General features: G+C 44.7%; 1 protein-coding gene across 1 annotated transcript in view; it reads left to right on the top strand.

The window, feature by feature from the left end:
• The window catches only part of IL31RA (interleukin 31 receptor A), a 61,992-nt gene extending 46,131 nt beyond the window's left edge, over window positions 1-15,861 (top strand). The window contains exons 9-16 of the mRNA XM_012811877.2: window positions 1,342-1,558; window positions 7,901-8,083; window positions 8,972-9,073; window positions 9,845-9,991; window positions 11,838-11,978; window positions 12,956-13,049; window positions 14,183-14,264; window positions 15,391-15,861. Coding sequence (XP_012667331.2) covers window positions 1,342-1,558; window positions 7,901-8,083; window positions 8,972-9,073; window positions 9,845-9,991; window positions 11,838-11,978; window positions 12,956-13,049; window positions 14,183-14,264; window positions 15,391-15,861 — 1,437 coding nt within the window. The remainder of the gene's footprint in view (window positions 1-1,341; window positions 1,559-7,900; window positions 8,084-8,971; window positions 9,074-9,844; window positions 9,992-11,837; window positions 11,979-12,955; window positions 13,050-14,182; window positions 14,265-15,390) is intronic.
• Window positions 15,862-18,543: the final 2,682 nt, after the last annotated feature.

The following is an 18,543-nucleotide window of genomic DNA, read 5'->3' as shown; positions in this document are numbered from 1 at the left end:
AAAAAAAAAAAAAAAAAGCAATATACTAAAATGTTCCAAAATTACATTGTGGTTATGGTTGCACCACTCTGTGAATATTCTTTAAATTCACAATACATTGAATTTGCTTTAATCAGTAATTATTTTTTCCTTTGAGACAGGGTCTCACTTTGTTGCCCAGGATGGAATGCAGTGGCATGATGATCATAGCTGACTGCTGCCTTAGACTCCTGGGCTCAAGTAATCCTCTTGCCTTAGCCTCCTGAGCAGCTGGGACTATATGCTGCCATATAGTCAGCTAATTTTTCTTATTTTTTGTAGTGATGGGGTCTTGCTATGTTGCTGGGGCTGGTCTCGAATTCCCAGCCTGAAGTTATCCTCTGTCTCAAAATGCTGGGAGTATGGGCATGAGCCACCTGAGCTAAGGCAATGAATTTTCTGGAATGTGAATTACATCTCAATAAAGCTGTTATTTAAAAAAATAGAATGGGTTGTCTTGAGAGATAAATGGCTTCCAGTCATAGGAAGATTCTAGCTGACCTTTTGTGCCATGGTCAGCAACACAGAAGAAATTTTTGAACTAGAAAGGCACTTGGAAAACGGGACTTCTAAGGTTCTGCTTGACTTGTTCATTCTTCTCCAGCTGTGTGTATAGTCAATAACAAAGTAAACAACTGAGAAACCCTATAATTTCTGGGAAATACTCAGCTTGCTGACTCCTAAGTGAAACATCTGGTTAGTGGGGCCAACTTCAAGGCTGAAAGTAAAAGTTTGGCTTAAAGCTCCAGCAGTTCCATCTTAGGCTTCTCACCAAGGACTTGGGACTGGTAGGGCAGCCCTGAATGTTTTAATTCTCTTCGGTAGGATGCCTGACCAAGAAGCCCAGTCCAGAGAAGCTGGTTCTCTCCTCGGAGGGAAGGTGTGACGATAAAAGACAAGGGCATGTGAACTTTCCAATTCTTGGATGATAGGGCAAGAGATGACGTGGGCCAGAGCGGACTTGGGATGTACTCAGAGGCTTGGCTGTTTAGTGTTTACCTCTCCACACCTGTGGGATGGAGTGAAAGACACACTCAGAAGGACATGAAGGTGGTTTGCTTTCTTTGGCTTGAGCAGCATCCCAGTTTAGCCTCATGGAATTAAACTCAGGTTAAGGATTGATACCACCAGGTTACCATTCAGTAAATCCCTTCCGGCACTTGAGGCATTAATATCCCAGCCTAGGGTATGTTATTCATCCCTGAGGGGTAAAAACCTAATTGTACTTTAGCAGCTACTAGTTAACATTATCTCTAACCCACCACCCCCACCACTTAGACTGTCTCTGGGTCTTTCTTTTTCTGGTGTTTCCTTTGGATTCAGAAAGCAAGAGGAGCCCCAATCCTGGAGAAAACACTTGGCTACAACATATGGTACTTTCCAGAAAATAAAACTAACCTCACGGAGATCAGGAACACCACTAACCAGCAGTTTGAACTGGACCTGGGAGGCGAGGCATATTGGGTGTCTGTGATTTCTTACAATTCTCTTGGAGAATCTCCAGTAGCCACCCTGAGGATTCCGGCCATTCACGAAAAACGTGAGTAGAGCATCAGCTTCTCCCTTAGGTGCCTGCTTCCATCCTTGGGCCAAGGAGCAGTCACTGTCCTCTCAAGGGCAGTTGTTTTTCTTCAGTCAAAATGAAAATGGAATGGGGACTTTTTAGGCTATGGTGAGGAAAGCAGAACTTACTGATAATTAATGAGTCGCTTGAAATACAGTTCCTTTGGAACAAAGCCTGTATTAAAACTCAGACATAAATCACGTAATCCGAAGTCACAAACCTAGAAGTTCTGCGTGCAGCTTTGACTTTTCTAGTCTGACTGAATGTAAGCTGGCCATGCAAAACTGTCCCATTTGTCCCCCTTTGTCCTCAGTGACTGAGCCTTTTTGAACTGTTCCCCCCACAGATGGGTATTGAACACAACCCCAGCCTTGGTCTAATGCTCACTTTCCTGTATTCTTCCTTTTTCCTGTTCTCTTCCTTTTTCCTGTTCCATTTGACTAAATTAGGGGAAAAATCTAATGTTTATATTTGCTAATAAAGTGCTCCTCACACTTCTGGTTAAATAGTTTTTAACCTATTACTGCTCCCAGACAAACTTGTACTTTGTATCCTGTTTTGGAACAAAATACTTTCTTTGATTCTCATTCAAAAGAAGTGTAGGCAGTAGGTTTGCTCTGCTCTGCTTTATTTTTCTCTGTGGAATTTAGTGCCTCTCTTTTTCTATATATTGTCTCATTTGTTCTGTTGCCTTTTCACACAGTAGGATGTAAGTTCCATGAGGAAAGGGATGTTTGTCTATTTTTCTTTTCTTTTTTAACCAATTTCCAACACCTAAAATAGCATGGAGCACTTGGCATAGAGCAGGTACTCAGTAGCTAGTTATCAAAACAGGTTCTCTCCAGTTTTCCACCTCTGGTTTATTGCTTGGACCTAGACTGGTTCGGGCATTTACACAACCACTCTAGACTTCTCTGCCTGTGCCCCCTTCCTCTCTTCTATCTAAACTTAGCCCACTGCACTGGGATACACCTTCTTTGTTAATAGAGGTGCTGTTGGCTAGTGATCTAGTGTGGCCCCAGGATGGGAAGCACTGAGAGTAGGGGATAGAAACATGGGCTTTGAGGTCCAACAGCTCTGGGTTGACTCTTCCAAAGAATACTATTAATCTTGGACAAATTACCTAACCTTGGCTACTTGTAAAACAGAGTTCTTGTATACTAATACCTGCCCCATAGAGATGTTGTGAAGATTAAATGAGATTATGTATGTAAAATGCTTTGTCTAGTGCTGATTTTTACTGTGATTTATTTATTTATTTGTTTGGTTTTTTTTTTGAGACGGAGCCTCAAGCTATCCCCCTGGGTAGAGTGCCATGGCATCACGCTCACAGCAACCTCCAACTCCTGGGCTCAAGCGAGTCTCCTGCCTCAGCCTCCCAAGTAGCTGGGACTACAGGCGCCCGCCACAACGCCTGGCCATTTTTTGGTTGCAGCCATCATTGTTGTTTGGCGGGCCCGGGCTGGGGATTCGAACCCGCCATCTTAGGTGTATGTGGCTGGCGCCTTAGCTGCTTGAGCCACAGGTGCCGAGCCTATTTATTTATTTGTCAGGCATTATCTCACTCTGTCACCCTGACTAGAATGCAGTGGCATCATCATCATAGCTCACTGTAACCTCAAACTCCTGGGATCAAGAGATCCTCTTGCTTCAACCTCTCAAGTAGTGAGGACTACAGGTGGCCACCACAATGCCCACCTACTTTTATCTAATGTTAGTAGCATCAAGGTCTCACTCTTGCTCAGGCTGGTCTCAAACTCCTGAGCTCAAGTGATCCTCACGCCTTGGCCTCCCAGTGTGCTAGGATTACAGGTGTGAGCCACCACACCTGGTCTGTTTCTGTTATTCTTAATAAAATTTCTGATTAATTAAATTTCCACTGGACATGAATTATCAACTTTAAAAATAGTACAAAATATATTTTAACTAAAATTTTGCTGAATTCACTTCGGTTTTTTTCTGGCTTTGTGTCAGAATCATCAGTGTGATCATTAGTCATAATGGTCCTAGACTGGGTGGTGGCAAACTTACAGCTTGTAGGCCAAATCTAATCCAACACCTGTGTTTGTAAATGAAGCTTTATTGGCACACAACCACTCTTATTTAATTACATATTGTCTATGATTTCTTTTGGACCACAGTGACAGAGTTGACTAGTTGGGACAGAGAGCATGTAGTTCATAAAAACTAAAATATTGTCTGTCTGGCTCTTCACAGAGAAATTTTACAGACCTCTGTCCTAGCCATAAAAAAAGCAATGTTTAAAAAAAAAAAATAAAAACAATAACAATAAAAAAAAAGTGATGTTCTACAGAATTGTGTTTAGTAAAGTGGAGGCAACTATAGTTAATAATAATTTTTGTACATATAACTATCCTTAAGTATAATTATCAAATTGTTTCCTTTAGTAAATGACAGCCATCATGCTAAGGCAACACAGGTCATCTCATTTACCCTTGAAATGACCCATTAAGTAGATATTGTTAAGTCCATCTTATAGGTGATGAACAGATTCAGCAAAGCTTAGCAATTTGCCCAAGTCTCCCAGGTGGGATTCCAGCTCAGGTCTACACAATTTCAAACTTGTACAATATACTCCTCCAGCATCTTGGCCTTGGTATTAATAAAATGACTTGTAATTCTGGTGATGCTGAGCTGGTTTGACCTCTGTGGGCCTCCTCATTCTCCTTTTTAGCATAAGGGATAGGAAAAGATGAACCTTCAGCTTCCTTCTGTCTGAACATCCTCTCTGTTCTGTGACCACTTAGCCCAGCGATTCTCAACCTGTGGGTTGCAACCCCTTTGGGGGTCAAATGACCCTTTCACAGAGTCACCTAATATCAGATATTTACATTATGATTCATAACAGTAGTAAATTATAGTTATGGAGTAGCAACGAAAATAATTTTATGGTTGGGAGTCACTACAACATGAGGAATTGTATTAAAGGGTCATGGCATTAGGAAAGTTGAAAACCATTGCCTGAGCCCATAGGCAGCTGTGGGGAAAGCACAGCCACTGTGTGGTCAGAGGGCCCAAGGAGGATGTCAGGATTGATGCCAGTGAAGGGACAGCTGGCAAAGGCAAGGTACCACCAGCACTTGAGCAGGGATTGAAGCCTCAGAGTGACTGTCTTTTTGCAAATCCCAAGAAATTAATGGTTTTCATAGCCAAAGCTCCTTCCCCTTTTTCCAAGGAAGGGTCTGTATTTCCTGCCACACCTGGGGATGTGTTATATTTGGGGAAATTGCTCAAAGATTTCTTATTGAATGACAGGAGGACCCAGCAATTAGTTTATGTTTAGTAGAGTGATGATTTAGAAACTTCTCTTCTAAAACGCCGTCGCATTGCCAGGCCTTTTCCCCTTTCAGGGTTGACTCATGGCTTCATGGGGCCTTTGCCATGTCCCTGTGGCTTCCTCAGTCTCTGCAGCCCATTTGGCACTTGAGATCTGGCTCCTCCCACTCCTCAGAACTCCAGTACTAGTAGGAAGAAAGAGTGTGAGGTTAGTAACCAGCACTCACTCATCTTCAGGTCAGGATTTGTGGGCAAATCATTTATTGAAAAAGTGCTTCCAGGGGACCAGAAAAGGAAGCAGAGGAAGCAGGCCAAGAAAAGAGAGGCTGAACCAGAGGGGCTACCTGATTTTCCTCCGGCTGTTGAAATGAAGTACCACAGAGCCAGTGTGGCTTGAAATGACCAAATTTATTATCTCATGGTTCTGAAGCCTAGAAGGTCAAGATCAAGGTGTTGGCTGGGCCGTGCTCCCACTAAAGTCTTTAGTGGGGCATCCTTCCTTACCTCTTCCAGCTTCTTGTGGCAGCTCCCGTAATGCCTGTAACTCTAATCTCTGCCTTGGTCCTCATAGGGCCAACTTCCTGTGTGTTTCTATTTCTGTATTTAAATTACCTTTTTTTTTTGGACATGGGGTCTCACTCTGTTACCTAGGCTAGAGTGCAGTAGCACAATCATAGTTTTCAAACTCTTGGGCTCAAGCCACCTCCCCAAATAGCTAGGACTACAATTCAACCTCCCAGATAGCTAGGACTACGGCTATGTGCCACCATGCCTGGCTAATTATTTTCTAAAAGTTTTCATAGAGATGGAGTCTTGTATGTTGCCCAGGCTGGTCTCAAACTCCGGGCCTCAAGTGATTCTTCCACCTTGGCCTCCCAATGCTGAGATTATAGGCATGAGCCACCATGCCCAGTCAAATTCCTCTTTTCTTATAACAAAACCAGTCATATTGGGTTAAGGGCCTACCATCCTAACTGACTGGATCTGCAATGGTTCTATTTCCACATAAGTCCCATTCTGTGGTACTGGGGATATCTTTTCAGGGGACACAATTCAACTCATAACAGGTACAGTCTAAGATAAAAGTCCTGGATAGGGTGGTTCCTACCAGATCCTGTAAGGGGATCTAGAGTGTGTCATCTCAAAGTTATCCCAACCAAGGAACACACATAAACAGTAAGAAGGAATCTGAGAAGGTGGGGGCAGAGCACCAACATGGCTGCTGGAAGAGTCTGGGTAATATTGCAAATGTTCCACCAATGACTTTCAGCCTGGACAGGTTGAGATACTTGGAGGCTCTGAGCAGGGAAAGCAGGGAGGAGAAAGTGGAGCCCTAAGGAACAGGTGGGCTGGATGACTTGGGTGACGCTGCCCCTTTTCTGGCTTCACATTTCCTTCAGGCTTCAGCTGCCCTTTCTCAGAGCTACCTTTTCAGGTTAACTACCTGACCTTGCTTCTAGGACTAGCAGCTGGAGTGTTTCCTAAAGGCCCAGTTTGGGAAAAGGATCCATGAACTGTGACTTGTAAGAACAAGACTCCTGAGTATGCACCCAGCCTGCTGGGGCCTGTCACCTGGGAGTAGCAGGATGTAAGACCTCCAGTTCCCACCCCGAATTCCTCCGTTTGGCCCAGGCTTCCCGCTTCACAGGCCCCTGGGGTTTTTCTGGTTATTGTAGTTTGCAGGACACTCTTCTGCCCTCATCCAGGACTATTTTTGATGCTCGTTTTAACACACTTCCTGGGGGCTCCACTTGTGAAGGCTGAGGTGTGCTGGGAGGGGGTATGGGGAGAGCCACACCCCCCCACACTGCCACTGCCTCAACCTTACTAGTGGAGCCCCACTGGCTTTGTGCTTCACTGCACCTCCAAATAGTTCTCTCTTCTGTGTGTTCAGAACATTTTCAATAAGATCCTCTCTGATTTTGATTAAATCCCAGATATTGGATTTGAAACCACATTGTTAAAGGAATCTTGTGGTCTGTTTCCAGAGATGTGTTTTGGGCCAGTCTTACAGAAAATATTGCCAGTTACATACAGTAGAGCCTCTGTAACTTGACCACCCAAGGGACTGTAACAAATTAGTCAATGTACAGAGGTGGTCAACATAAGGAACGAGGCCTACTGTATTGATTTGTGCATATGGTGCATGTCTGGTCTATGAAAATTAGGTCAACTTAAGGAGTGGTCAATGCACGGAGGTGGTCAACTATGGAGGTTCTGCTGTATATTGGTCCACACTTAGGCACTTTGAATGGGTGTGTCTTTATCTTTCTGGTATAGACACAATTCTTGCTGCCTTAAGGATAGGAATTCATGTCCACTTTGTGTAGGGCTTGCATCTCAAGTTAAAGTGGGAAGTCATCTCCCTGCTATGATGCTAGGATCACCATCTCCCACCTTCCCAGCAACACACTTACTGGCGCCTAAAACTCCACCTTTGGAGATTTATTCTTTGTCTCAGGTTTGCTTTCCTTGTGACTTGCAGAAAACACCTCTGGCAGGTAAGTCTTTGTGGTCATCAACTCTCTAGTGACATCCTTTGCTGGAAACAGGTCAATTTGAGGAGGTGAAGGAAGATTGAGAAGGCACTTAATCATCAAAGATGTTGTATAAGGAAAAGGGATACAATGAAAAGGATGAAAGTAGGGTGGCGCCTGTGGCTCAGTGGGTAAGGCGCCAGCCCCATATACCGAGGGTGGTGGGTTTGAACCTGGCCCCAGTCAGCTGAAACACAGCAATGAGAATTGCAACAAAAAATAGCTGGGCGTTGTGGTGGGCGCCTGTAGTCCCAGCTACTCGGGAGACTGAGGCAAGAGAATCGCTAAGCCCAAGAGCAACAAGGTGAGACTCTGTCTAAAAAAAATAAATAAATAAAAGGATGAAAGTAGTACCATGGGGAGGCTGCTGTGGAGATGAACTTTGACCTTGCTTTACAGCCTGGGCAATGAGCAGACGCCAGTGTGGTTGGTGCATGTGGGGTTGAGCTGGGTAGCTGTGAAGTAGTCCTTCCTCTCTTTTCAGCACTGTGTCACGTTGAGGCCCTGCAGGCCTGCCTTGCTCAGGACCAGCTGGTGGTGGAGTGGCAAAGCTCTGATTCGGAGGTGGACACGTGGATGGTAGAGTGGTTCCCAGATTTGGACTCAGAGCCCCCGGCTCTTTCCTGGGAACTTGTGTCTCAGGCCAGGAATTGGACAATCCAGCAAGGTATCCAGCGCAGAACCCACAGCTTCCTTCTGTGCAGGATTTAGTTTTATCTTCATCAGTTTTTAGATCTTTAACTTTGGCTTCAAAACTATAAATGTGGTTAATAGCTTCGGACAAGCTCATGCAAGCTTAGGGAAGTGATGCACTTTTTGGCATTTCCCAGGCAAGGTTGGCACAGAAAGCTGTGGGTATTGGACCATGTATCTGGCCTATCTCCAAGTGGAAAACACCACCTTAATGTGTGCTGAAGGAGAGCCCTTCCCAGATGTTCTCATCATCTTGTGGCTTTCACGAGTGTTTGGATCCCATCTGTCCTGTGTCAGACACTCCCTTTAGTTCTGGTTGCCTATTTAAGAGCTAGGCCCCTTCCCTAGGGAATTGATACAAGAACAGTCCCTGCCCCCATAAGATGCATGAGTGAGGTTTTACCTGTTCAATCTTATCCCTCCAGGCATTTCTTAATGCCACCTATATGAAGAATAATCGGCATGCAGGGATGCATGCAGGCAGAGAGGCTGGAATTCATGGTACCTGAGTTCTCCAGGGTGTTATGCTATTGACTGAAGGATTTGGTTTTATTCTGCAGTAGCCCCAAATCATATGTAGCCCCATAAATATGTCATATGATAAAATCAGTGATGGGGCACTGGATGGCTCTACAATTTTGGCAGAGTGGAGCAGGGTTCAATTCTAAGAATTAATTAGAAACTTTTAGAGCAGCAATAGGCATCACAGACTATCCAACCTAACCTTCTTATTTTTCAGATGTGGAAACTATATAGTTACTGAATATCTTCACAAGTCATAAGTCATAACTCTTAGTCTAGCATGTCTGCAACTCTGCCACATTCTGTACTTATGCTTCTTTCTTTCTGTCTTTTTTTTCAGATAAACTAGAGCCTTTCTTGTGCTATAACATCTCTGTGTATCCAATGTTGCAAGACCAAGTGGGCGAGCCAAATTCCATTCAGGCTTATGCCAAAGAAGACAGTATGTATGGGAAAGGCCCTGTGGGGGAGGAAACACTGGGGTCTGCCCATCATTCACATCCTGTAGGGAACTATGAATTTTTGACACCACTGGATTTGCTGAATTGCAAAGCTTAGGTAGACATTAAAGATCAAGTCCATTGATCTTTAATGAACTTTTAAAGTTCATTTCACATTTGTGAGACTGAGGTCAGTGAGGTGAAACAACTTACCCAAAGTCACAAAGAAAGCTAGTGCAAATATAGTGGCAAGCAGAAAAAACATTTAGTTAAGACTAACTCAGGGACCCTACAGAGTTTATCATACATTGGGGATTATAAAAAATTATTTATTAAATTATATGGCAATAAGCAAGGGCTCTATTGGTGAATTGTTCAGACTTTATTCTTATATTTTTGCAAGTTCTTGTCTTCCAGGTTCAACACTGGAAAATATCAGCCACTCAAATGTAGCCCTTGGAGGCATGGATTCAATTATTTGATAATAGCTACACTTCATAGATAGAAATGGAAAAGCTGGGTACCAGATTGGAGAAAGTGATCTATAAGAAAATACTTTTTCTTTGGTCTTTAGTGTCACTTTTCTTCTTGTTTAAGTTGGGTGACTCCAAAACACAATTTTCCCAAGAAGTTGATCCATTAAATCCCTATCAACACTTACCTTCCACTTCCAGCACTGTGGTTTTGGTCTGAGTACTGGCCAGAGCGTTGGTGAGGGAAGGACTGCTGGGGTGTGATTCAGTGTTCATCATTTATATCTCCATCCATTCTAGTTCCATCAAGAGGTCCTAGGACCAAGGTGGAGAATATTGGTGTGAAGACAGTCATGATTGTATGGGAAGAGATCCCCAAGAGTGAGAGAAATGGTATAATCAGAAACTATACCATATTTTGCCAAGCCGAAGATGGAAAAGAATTCTGTAAGTCTACCCATGGCCAAGATTAAAACCCCCCATATAGATCCTAGGGATAGACCTGTCTAAGCATGACTCCCATTGTTGTGACCTGCAACTTACATGAGTCACTGAGCTTCTTTAAGCCTCTCTGAAAATGAGGCCAAGAACACCCATCTTTTGAGGCTTGGGGGGTTAAATGACAGTGAAGTGACAGTACCTGAGAGTTCTGTATGAATGCTGAGATGGTTTATCCTGGTCAGACTCTAAACGAGCTGACTTCCTGGGAGCACTACTATTATTGGGAAAGGTATGCCTGGCTGGAGTAGAGGGGCCAGACCCTGTACTATGACTTTTACTGCCCATTGCTAAGTCATACTTTTGTTTTTGAGTCCATAAGATCTCCTGATAGCCTAAATTCTGGCCAGGGCTTAGATTTCTATTTAGGCTGAAATTTTTGTATTATGTAAAATAGTGTAACATAACATTTGAAAGTGTGCAAAATGGGGCCCTTAAGAATGTTCATAGTGTAGTGCAACCCTCACCAGAACCTTTTTAACAAGCTGTACCCATTAATTGTTCATACCCCGTTCCTCTCTTCCCACAGCCCCTGGAAATCCCAAACTACTTTGTGCCTCTATCGGCATTGCCTATTCCAGATATTTTGTATAAGTAGAATCATGCCATATGTGGCCTTGTGTCTGGCTTCTTTTACTTCACATGATGTTGTCAAAGTTCATCCATGTTGTAGCATGAATTAATACTTCATTCCTTCTTATGACTGAATAATAATATTCCAGTAGATGGATGGTCCATATTTTGTTATGGACATTTGGGTTGTTTCAACCTTTTGGCTACTGTGAGCAGTGATGCTATGAACAGTGATGTACAAATATCGGTGTGAGTCCATGCTTTCGGTTCTTTTGCATACGTACCTACGGTTGCAATTCCTAAATTATATGGTAATTACAGTTTAGTTTACTAAGGAACCACCAAACTTTCTTTCATAATGACTACACCATTTTACATTCTCACCACCAGTGTATGAGGGTTTCCATTTCTCTGCCTCCTTGTCAACGCTTTTTATTTTTTATTTAAAAAATTATTATGGCTATCCTAGTAGATGTGAAGTGGTAGCTCTTTGATTTGCCTAATGACTAATGGAGTTGAGTGTCTCTTCACATAATTATGGGCATATGTATATGCTTTTTGGAGAAATGTCTTCTAAATCTCTTTGCCTATTTTTAAGTCCGGCTGTTTGTCTTTTGCTGTAGTTATGGGAGTTCTGTATACAGAGGGTGCTAACAAAATGGACACGCATTTTAAGAAAAGAAAAACCTGTATTATATTCATCATAGACAAGTCACGTTTGACTTCTGTAATTACTTTTGTTATTGATATATGTTGAATATTATTTAATATAGTTTTTCCTCTGTATGTTCTGGATATCAAAATTCCTTATCACATGTATGATTTGGAAATATTTTCTCCTATTCTTACGGTTGTCTTTTCATTTTCTTAATATTGTTCTTTTGATGCACAAAAGCTTTTAATTTTAATGAAATCCTATTTAATCTATTTTTCTTTTGCTGCTTGTACCTTTGGTATCACATGTAAAAAACCATTGTGAAATTTAAGGTCATGAAGATTTTACCCTGTGTCGTCTAGGAGTTTTTTTTTTAGTTTTAACGCTTACATTTAGGTCTTTTATCCATCTTGCCAGGCTAATTTTAAGTAGAACATGAATAAGAGTAGGAATATGAGCTGGCCAACCTTGGAGTCACAGGTTCCAATGTTCTTATTTTGGTGCTACTAAAGCACGAACTTTAGGCTGGTCTGCCTGTGGTGTTTGACTTGTGTGTTTTTCCTTTAGCCAAGACAGTCAACTCTAGCGTGCTGCAGTATGGCCTGGAGTCCCTGACACGGCAGACCTCTTACACTGTTAAGGTCATGGCCAACACCAGTGCTGGGGGGAAACTTGGGATGGAGATAAAGTTCAGGACATTATCACTCAGTGAGTATTTCCTTCAAGCCCTGAGTACCTCTCCTTGTATTTACCTTAGGTCAGTGAGAAGTGGTGTTTGCTAAATGCAGGTGGAAGCCCAGTGAATGGCAGTACTGAGGTCAGAGGAGCTGTCCTGCTCCCTGGCTCACTGACCTTCCTGGAAGGCACATGGGGGAGGAGGGTGAGCAGGCAGACCCAGAGCTGAATTTGGAAAGACTGGCCATCTTGCTGCTCTCTCATGGGCAGCCCCAAACCATCTCCAGGAGGAGGTGTCCAGTTAATGCTAGCTTTGGCCTCAGCACCTTACTAACTCCTGCCCATGGCTGTCCCCAAGTTTACAGTCACCAGTTTCTGAGGATACTACATTACAGGGCCTTGGAGGGAAAATCTTGGTTGACTAAGGACCATTCACCCACAGGAAGAGGCTTAACCTCATCTTATTTGTGAAGTTTTGGGGGGCAAAGAGGTCTGTTGTATGTTTAACTCACCAATTTTTACATCAAAAATATAGGGAGCAAGAAAAATTTAATAGATACAACAAGTAATATAAAATATAATGTAGCTTCGTCTGATGGTTAAGGGAGATGTTCAAGAGGGAAGGACGATGGAATGAGGAGAGAGACGAGGAAGGGAGGAGAATGAGAAAAACAGAGGAATATGTTAATTGTGCCAAGTCTTAGAGTGGCAGAGATTTGATTTTTAAGTACATACTAAAACTGTTTTAAGGAATAAACAAACCTTTAGATTAAAATTTAAAGAACATTGCCAAATTTTGTAATAACTGGGCTCCGTGAACACAGTATATGGTACAGGGAGAAGACAACTAGATAGGGAGATACAGATCCCAGGTTCTTTTAATTGGAAGAAGAATAATAAGAAATTGTGTTGCTGAAGCTACTAGAAGGAAAAGCTAATCTTTGATTTTTGTTGAGCAAGTAAGGAACTGAATTAATTTACTGATGATTTTTGTTCTTCTTTCCCCCAAGGTGTCTTTGAGATTTTTCTTATATCTTCTCTGACTGGAGGAGGGCTTCTTACTCTCATCGTCCTGACAGTGGCATATGGTTTCAAAAAGCCCAAGTGAGTTTACAGGCCATGGTGGGGGCCTAGAAAACCAGGGACAAAAAGGGGCGGAAAGCATCATGGATGCCTTCTACCATTTAGGGGGTGTTCATTCATTTTTCGACTTGGTACATGCTTATTGAGATTATTAGAGGCTTCATTCTGTGGCTCATCAGAATTCTGACCAAGCAGGATGACTTCCCCCTCCCATGGCTCCATGTACCAGGTCTAGGCTTTTCTGAGGCCAGGAGAGTGCCAGCTGTCCCACAGGCTTCCTCTGCTACATTTGCCATCTGAGACTGAGGCCCTGAGGCCTCAGCTAGAGTAGGGAGCAGCATCCCCATGGAGTCAGAGTGCTGGCCAGTTGTATGCTGGCACAGACTTGTTTCTCGCTTGTGGTACAGTGTCATAGGGCTGGCTGCAGGGGCCCTTGTCCTGCCTGCCCTGGTCACTGGGGGAAGGATGCTTGTCTCCAGGGTCTTGTGTTTTGTTTCTGCAGGGAGCCTCCTGCTGCCCCGTTGGTCCCTCCCTGGTGGAGCTCACTTTCAATTGAACAGCTGCGGGCTTTCTCTGCCCAGCTAATGCAACTTCAGTTACCAATGTATGTTGTAGCCAAGCCACCTGCACAAATTCATGTACATTATGAACCTAGAAATCCTTTTAATCTTTAGCATGCATCAAAATGAGGCACCATCCCAAGGGTTTCTGATTCCATGGCCCTGGGGTGAAGCCCAGGAGTTTGCATTGATAACAAGTTCCCAGGTGTTGCTGGTGCTGCTGGTTAGGACCACACTTTGAGAACCAATACACTGAAGTGTGGGTAGCTTATAAGACGTTGAGTGTTACCCTTCCCAGGGAATAAATGCCAAAGCAACGTCCGTGATGCTGCAATTTCCTGCAACAGGACTAGGTATGAAGATGCAGGAGCAAGAGAAGGGAGAGCCCAATAGCTGGGCTCCCACCACGTCCTGTAAATAACCTGCAATTTCACCTCCCCACCCCACGCCCACTCCAACCTACTTTATTTTCCTGGTTTCTGTCAGGAGCCATATGGTTCCTCTTAGCAAAGCCTCAGTCTTGCAGCTCAGCTATACGGTATGTGTAAAATCCTCTGGACTCACTTCCTGTTTTGAAATCATATCTCTTATTAGCAGATTGACTCACCTATGTTGGCCCAAGGTCCCCAATCCTGCAGAAAGTAGTATAGCCACGTGGCATGGAGGTGATTTCAAGGTAAGCACTCTGTTCTTCTTAAGGAAATCACTGCACAGGCTGCTTGTGGAAGGTGGACAGGGTGATGGAGATGGGGAGGAATCCTGGGCTGAGTTTTGTTTGCAGTTCCCCTAAAGAGAATTTAAGGTTGAAAAGTCCCAGGGAGAGTCTGGGTGCAGGGCAGATGGAATCAACCTCACTGGAATGACTTTGACCTCATGTTTTGGACAAGAGAAAAGGGTTTCACCAGGCTGGGTGGAACCACCGTGTTTCCAGAATGGAACTGGTCCCATGAAGGATGACACAGAAGGCAGACACCAACCTTACCCTTCCTGACCTGACTGTCTAATTGGAAAGAGAAAGGGCCTGACTATAAGAGCTGAGGTCATTTAAAAAGCAGTCCAATGCAAATTAATCTGGAGACCACCTAGAAACCTGACACTGATGAGCCTAGCTGTCCAGAGACTGTCTTGAGTTGTTTTTCTCAGATTGGGGAAATTAGAATCACACTTTATTTAACTGGAATGGGGTTTCGAGTGAATATTCCTTAAGGAGAAACCCTCCTTTTTTAAAAAATTCTGATAGCATCTCACTTTGTTGCCAAGGCTAGAGTGCCATGGGGTCAGGCTCACAGCAGCCTCAAACTCCTGGGTTCAGGTGATCCCCCTGCCTTAGTTTCCCGAATAGCTGAGATTACAGGCATGGGCCACAGCACCTGCCCCATTTCTCTACTTTTAGTAGAGATGGAGTCTTGCTCTTGCTCAGGCTGGTCTTGAACTCCTGAGCTCAAGTAATCCACCTGCCTCAGCCTCCCAGAGTGCTGGGATTATAGGTGTGAGCCATCGTCCTGGCTTAATACTTCATTCGTAACTGGGCTTTTGTGAATGTATGATTGTGTGGAAAATAGCCTTAAGCAATCTAGAGGAAACTATTTGAATCCAGGGAGCCATTTCTCAGGAAATAGACTACCCTTTCCCAGCCCCCCTGGAAGGGCATATGGAGAGGATAGGCCTTGGGGAGTGTGGGGTGCTGTTCAAGAGTGGGGCATCTGAGGTCCCACGCCTGGGGAGCTTTTGGCTACATCAAGTGTAGCCCCTAAATGATCAAATGTAGCCCCTATGTTGGGATGTTTCTTTTTCTTGTCCAGGATAAGCTAAACCTGAAGGAATTCGATGACTCTGTGAACCCAGAAGAAGACAGGATCCTAAAACCACTTTCTACCTCCAGTGACCTTATTGACAAGTTGGTGGTGAACTTTGAGAATTTCCTGGAAGACATTTCCATAGAAGCTGGAAAGTTTCAGGAAAACATTTTGGGAGGGGAAGAGAATGAGTACATGACCTCCCCCCACAGGCCTGACTATCCTCCAGGGAAGAATTTTGAAGAGTCCCCAGTTTCAACTGAGATTGCTCCCAGAAAATCCCAGTACCTGTGTTTGGGAATGGCAGAAGAGGCCTGCTCAGAGGCCAGTGAGCAGGGTCTCTTTTCCGGTCAGAGTTTAGGGCCAGACCACCTCTGTGAGGAAAGAGCACCAAATCCATATTTGAAAAATTCAGTGACAACCAGAGAATTTCTCATGTCTGAAAAACTTCCAGAACACAGCAAGAAAGAAGTTTAAATGTCACCATGACATGAGCCTCCTGGGAGCTTCAGTGTAGACGACCCTTGCCAAGAGAGAATGCCGAGACTCGGCAGAGTGCTTCTGTGGCCCTCCCCTCTGTCCCCTGCACTTGAACTGCCAGCTGAGCTTCCTTGACACAGATGTGAATTGGTGCTGGGAGGAAGAAGGCATGGTGAGAAGCCCCAGGGCTTTGTAGAGGAAAAGCAATTTCTCTTCTTTTGTTTAGTTAACAGGCTCTCACTGAGGCCTCCTGACATACTGACTTCGGAGGACAAGTCCAGGTTCTGAGCTCAAAGGAGACCTGAGGTGGACTTGCCTGGTCCCCCAGAAATTGGGTTATGGTCACAGCCTTTCCAGGAAGCCTTTCCCTGTTGCCAGAGGACAGTCGTTTAGTTGGTGCTTGGGTGGTCTGGTTGGAGCCTGGGCTTTAGCCTTCCTCTCAGAGGCAGCCCTGAAATCTTACTCTGCCCACACACAGGGGTGGAAATGGAGTGGACATTCCCAGAGTGTGCCTGAGGCTCTCCTCATCCTTATTGCATCTCAAGTGTCTGCAGCAGCATTGCACCCCAGGTTCCTGTCCGCAGTTCATGGCACAGGGACTGCCACGAAATCAAGGAAGGAGGGAGCATCCCAGAGGGGTGCTGGGAAGTGGACTCTGCTGGGCTCAGGTCTGCCCAGTCTCCAGGTCACTTCCCTGGCACTTGAGCTGGGGAGTAGAAAGCACCAGGCATTGCAGTGGTCATTGTCCAGGGAGGGACGCTGGTGCAGAGCCCGGGAATGCTTATTGAACATACCCGTATGAGGCCTCTTTCCAGAAGTAGCTGAGCAGGGCCTAGGAACATGCAAGCAACTTTGCTGCTCCAACACATCCTCTTCATCCTTTGCTCCAGCTAAGCACCGAACTTCTGACAGTGGAAGCTTTAGGGCAGGTGCTGATTGCAGGCGTCAGCTGGTGAGACCTGGAGAATGGCTTGGCTGGCACTAGGCTCCTACTGTGACCAGAGCAATGGAGTCGGTACTGGGGGAGTTCACTGGGAGTCTGGGGAGATCAGGGTCAGGTGAGATACTGAGTGAGTGGCTCAAGGTCCAGACACCCAGCATTTGCCAGCCAGGAAGACTGACGCTATATTTTCTAGAAGAGTTGAAGAAGTAAGTATTTGTGTCCCAGGCATGAACTTCATAAGCCAATTCAGCTGTGCAAAACGCTGCTTTACTTTCCAATAAATAAAATTTATTACTAGCCCAAGACCCTGACACTTGTAAGTTACTCAGCCCAGTTTGGTGATTTGGGAGTTGCTTTGGGTTTGTAACTCAGTCCCATTGGGATTTTGACCTCTGTCCTTCCTGGGACTGGTTCTGAGCATCAGGGGACATTCGATGAGGCAGGCTTCGTGGGGCAAAGTCAGCCACACAGTGGGTCCTCTGGGCTCCTGTGTCACCATGTTTTATATATGTGCTTTGGCCCTACCTATCCTGCTGGGGTCACCTGCCACTCCCTCAGCCACTCTGCCCACCTCCAGCTGGGGGAACTTCTCAAATCCTGTGGGAGGTGGAGGAGAGAGGAGAGCCCAGAATGAGTCCTCCCCAAATTTATCTGTCTCACACATGGATGAGGTTTTTGAACCTAAAATCCAAGAATGATGGCTGGAGATAGAGAAGGGGTCCTGGATGGCTCCTGTGGTTGCGTTCCAGAGATGGAGATATTGCCCCCACCCCCCACCCTCCTCAGTCACTGAAGCAGGAATGTCTTCTGGGGACAGCAGCAAGGCCCCTTTGACCCTTGCCCTTCCATTTCTCCTTCTCTCCCTTTCCCCTTACCTCTGTCTTCTGCATCTTTTCCCACCGCCGCCAGAGCCACTCATCTTTTAACTGTTCCTTTTATTTCTTGTTTCTTTTCATTGCTTTCTCCTCTTGCCATCAGCTTCCTTTGGTCATTTCTATATTCACTTTTCCACCTTTGAGGGGTGGGAAGACAGCAGCTCTCTGTTCTGTTCTAAGTGGGCCGGAGGTGGTTCTGCAGGAGTCAGTGTTCGTGCCCGTGACAAGGAGCCCCTGAAATGTGTCCAGTGTGGCCACACACCTTGCCCTCCCAGGCAGACCCACAGGACAAGGGCCCCAGTGTTCAGGGGGTTGGTGACTGTCCCCATTCCTGGTGCCCTGGGTTGCCTCTGTGGCTGCAGAAGGCCTTGTGTGTTTCTGTTTACTGTCAGGAAGTCTTGTTGTGTTCAGCAAAATGAGTAAAATACCCATCAAAGAGTTTTCTGGGGCTCTGAGAACCATGTAAACAGCTAGATTAGCACCTCATAGTGGCCTTTCTTTTACGATAATAGCAGAAAACTTTAAAAGAATGCCAGAGAAGCCAATCTGTGTTTTTTTGTTGTTGTTGTTTGTTTTTGAGACAGAGTCTCACTCTGTCATCCTAGCTAGAGTGCCCTGATGTCATAGCTCACAGCAACCTCAAACTCTTGGGTTCAGGTGATCCCCTTGCTCAGCCTCCCAAGTAGCTGGGACTACAGGCACCAGCCACAATGCCTAGCTGGTTTTTCTTTTCTTTTCTTTTTTTGTTTATTATTTAGAGAATACGTTATTAGTTTCCGTAAACAAACCCATGTAAGATAAGATCTTACATATTTAATACAGTGTGTTACCCCTGTACAAATGGAAAAAAATTAATGTTTC

The sequence above is a fragment of the Otolemur garnettii genome, unplaced genomic scaffold (assembly GCF_000181295.1).
Source record: "Otolemur garnettii isolate 467f Iridium unplaced genomic scaffold, OtoGar3 scaffold00005, whole genome shotgun sequence".
Taxonomy (NCBI): domain Eukaryota; kingdom Metazoa; phylum Chordata; class Mammalia; order Primates; family Galagidae; genus Otolemur; species Otolemur garnettii.
Note: the sequence above shows the minus strand (reverse complement) of the source record. Positions and strands in the feature narration are given on the sequence as shown.